Consider the following 3552-nt stretch of genomic DNA (forward strand, 5'->3'; position numbering starts at 1 on the left):
CGCCGAAATATCTCTAACTTTGATCCACACAAATCTTGCAAAGGATCCCACTTTATCGGTGAAACTAACCAAGACAAAATTCAGAATATATCTAACTTCGATTCAGTTGGATTTGTTACTTCTCAAATGGTACAAGGTTTTCATGTTGACATGTATTATTTGTGAAAGTGTAATGTTTTCCTTTCTCAAAGTGTAGTTTTTAGTTTTAGTTTCATTTCTTGTTTAGCAGATGGTTAGAGGTTGGAGTGTGTTTGTTTAATGATTTTTAGTCATTCTGCTTGATTTTTGTTGTTGTCAATCGATTATACTTTTGTGGGCTTTACATCGGGATTTTTTTTTAAAATGGTAATTATTTTGAACCAACTTTAAGAAATGGAAAATACGAATTTTTTGCTGCAAAAATGGTAAAACCGAAGTTTGGAACTTCAGTTTTGCCATTTCCGAAGTTTCAAACTTCGGTTTTGGGTGGTCTGTCAGCAGAAACCCTAATCCGAAGTTTGGAACTTCGGTTTTGCAGGCTTTTCAGCAAAATCGAAGTTTGAAACTTCGATTTTGCAGTCTGCATCATCAGTCACAATTATGGACTGAAACCTGCAACCCTAGTCTCAATTATGGACTGAAACCTGCTAACCTATCATGTCAAAATCTGATTTATCATCTTTTTTCATTTATTTAGATCACCCTCATCATGGACTCAAACACAAACATCACCAAGAACACAATTCAAGCATTTCAAAGTCAGTTTCAAACACCAACAACACAATTCAAACTAATCTTAATCAGTTTCATACATCAATAATTACAAAAATGTCTATAATTCGTCCATTCATGGTTCATTTTCTTTGGGGAGGCCAAATTTCATTCCAAAATGGTTGGCTTACTGGTGATAACACAACGATTAGAAGGAGTTTTGTGTTGACAACCAAGGTTAACTGTATGCAATTAAACCAACTAGCGTATAATTATGTAGGTGTGAGTCAAAGATCACACACGTTAAAAATGTTCTTGTGGGTTCTTTTCAATGGAAATGAATGGAAAATGAACTTACTGATGATAACACTTTGGAAACAATATATTTTTTTTCTCAGAATGATCCAAATTATGAGGCTCAAATTGAAATTCAGTTTGAGGAAGTTTTTTCAACCACCCAAGGTTCGGGTTATATGGATCTTATTCAAACTTTGGAGGGTGGTCCATCAACATCAAACTACCATTCAACAGTTGTTGAAGATGAACAAGAACGAAGAGACAAAGTAGAAAATGTAGTAGACCCAGAAGATGGTATGTCTACTGCAACCGAAGATACAGTTTCTAAATATAGCCTTGAAGATAATGTTTCCGATGACGAAGGTAGAGAGGAGCAAGTGGAACCACAAATGGAGGCTGCCCCAAGTTCACGTTTCGGGTTTGTTAATGAAGGTGAGGGTAGTAATAGTTTTCCATTCGATGACGACCAAGAAGTTTCATGGGTTTTTTATGATAAGGAGATCGGTATTATTTCCAAAGGAATGGTGTTCCAGAACAAATCCGAACTTATTTATGCTGTTCGAAAATGGAATATACACCATAATAGAGAAATAGTTGTTACACAAAGCAAGTCGGGTTATTGGCAAGCACATTGTAGAACAACTAGCTCAAGTTTTAAGGGTCCACAAGAAAGATACCATTGTGCCTGGAGTGTTAGTGGTTCGTCTCACAATCGATCTAAGGTATGGAAAATAACAAAATGGAAAGATGAACACACGTGTTATGGACACGTATCAGAAAACAACAAACGTTGTTTAACCTCTAGCTTAATTGCTACTGAAATTGAACATCAACTATGTGTGAACGTTGCTTATCCTGTTGCCAACATCCAAGCCCAAATAAAAAATACATGGCATGTGGATATCCGTTACGGCAAAGCATGGAACGCTAGGCATATTGCAATCGAACGATTGTTTGGAACTTGGGAAAGTAACTTTATTCATTTACCAAATTATATAAATGAATTAGTTACTACCAATCCAGACACAATTGTTGTGTTTGAAAATGGACCTGAAATTTATGAAGGTTTCGACACCTTTAAATTTGTGTTTTGGGCATTCGGTCCAGCCATTAAAGCGTTTAAACTGTGTATTCCAATGATTTGCATTGATGGCACCCATTTGAAAGGTAGTTATAAGGGTAAATTGTTAACAACGGTTGCCAAAAATGCTAATAATAAAATTTTACCCATTGCCTTTGCCCTAGTTGATGAAGAAAGTAACGAAAGTTGGTCTTGGTTTTTGCAAATGCTCCAAGAAAATGTTATTGGAAACAAAAAGTTGTGTGTCGTCTCTGATCGACACCAAGGTATCTTACATGCAATGGGTGCTCAAACATATGGTTGGGAACATAGGTACTACTTGCGCCACATTCGTAGCAACTTGTTGAGCAAATACACTAAAGTGATATCGCTCAAACACTTGTGTTGGACAGTCGGTTCAACAACTAATCAAATATTGTACAAGAATGCTTTCAGAGCCATCAAACAAGCTAGTGTGGAGGCTTGGCAATATTTGCAAGATGCTGATGTAGGTAAATGGACTGTGTATAGGGACAGTCAGAGGAGTCGTTGGGGTAACACAATGACAAATATTGTTGAGTCCCTCAACAATGTGTTCCGTCATGCCCGTATGATGCCGATCAAAGCGTGTATCGAATATACATTTGATTACACCAGACAACACTTCTACGATCAAAGTCGAGAATCAAGGCTATGTAATTCACCACTTTCGAAGAACATGTTTAACGTCTTTAATGAACGGGCAAAAAGAGCTCAACGTTACAAAACAACATGTTATCACGAAGAACAAGGTATCTACAAGGTTCATTCAACTTTTCAAAGAAGTGGTGAAGGTGGCACCGATTACACAGTGGAGTTTAAAAAGAAAAGGTGTTCTTGTGGTATTTGGCAACACCAAAGATTACCTTGCTCTCATGCGATTTCCGTATGCAGCCATCTAAACGAGGATATAAATAAACAAATCAGTAAAAAGTATACAACTCCTATATGGAGAGAGCAATATAGCGATCATTTTAATCCATTAAGAGATGCGAGCTACTGGACACATATAGAATGGAAAATTATGGCCGATCCATCAAGATTGATTAAGCACAGGGGCGGAAGCAATCAAAACGTATGAAAACCAAATGGATGAACGTGAAAAGCAAAATCCAAAGTGTGGTATATGCAGGACTGAAGGTCACAACAGGAACACTTGTCCACGTACTAGAAAGCCATAGGTTTTCATTAGTAATTTGTTGTATTTAGTTTGTTGTCCTTTGTTTCTTGCACTTTGTCTGTTGTAATCGCTAATTCTGTTTATGAATAAAAAGGTGTTGTTGAAATAATAAAATTGTCATGTTACCAATCTTATTCAAGTTACTAATCTATTACAAGTAACTTTAATTTATAAAAGGTCTAGGTGCATAATAGTATTCACCATGACTATCATACATCGTATCGAACTCTAGTGCGTCTTCAAAAACTCCAAATAAAACATACAACTCGATATTTTCTGAAAATAT

At 36.3% G+C, this 3552-nt stretch overlaps 1 protein-coding gene across 1 annotated transcript; it reads left to right on the forward strand.

Moving 5' to 3' along the window:
- The first annotated feature begins 1031 nt into the window (after nucleotides 1–1031).
- Nucleotides 1032–3167, forward strand: LOC139859786 (uncharacterized). Its single transcript, XM_071848562.1, has one exon. The coding sequence runs from the start codon at nucleotides 1032–1034 to the stop codon at nucleotides 3165–3167; it is 2136 nt and encodes a 711-aa protein (XP_071704663.1).
- Nucleotides 3168–3552: the final 385 nt, after the last annotated feature.

Source organism: Rutidosis leptorrhynchoides, chromosome 7, assembly GCF_046630445.1.
Source record: "Rutidosis leptorrhynchoides isolate AG116_Rl617_1_P2 chromosome 7, CSIRO_AGI_Rlap_v1, whole genome shotgun sequence".
In the NCBI taxonomy this organism is placed as follows: Eukaryota; Viridiplantae; Streptophyta; class Magnoliopsida; order Asterales; family Asteraceae; genus Rutidosis; species Rutidosis leptorrhynchoides.

Bases quoted from the DNA above. Each gene is read 5' to 3' on its own strand.
- LOC139859786 (XM_071848562.1), top strand. From the start codon at position 1,032: ATGGAAAATGAACTTACTGATGATAACACTTTGGAAACAATATATTTT.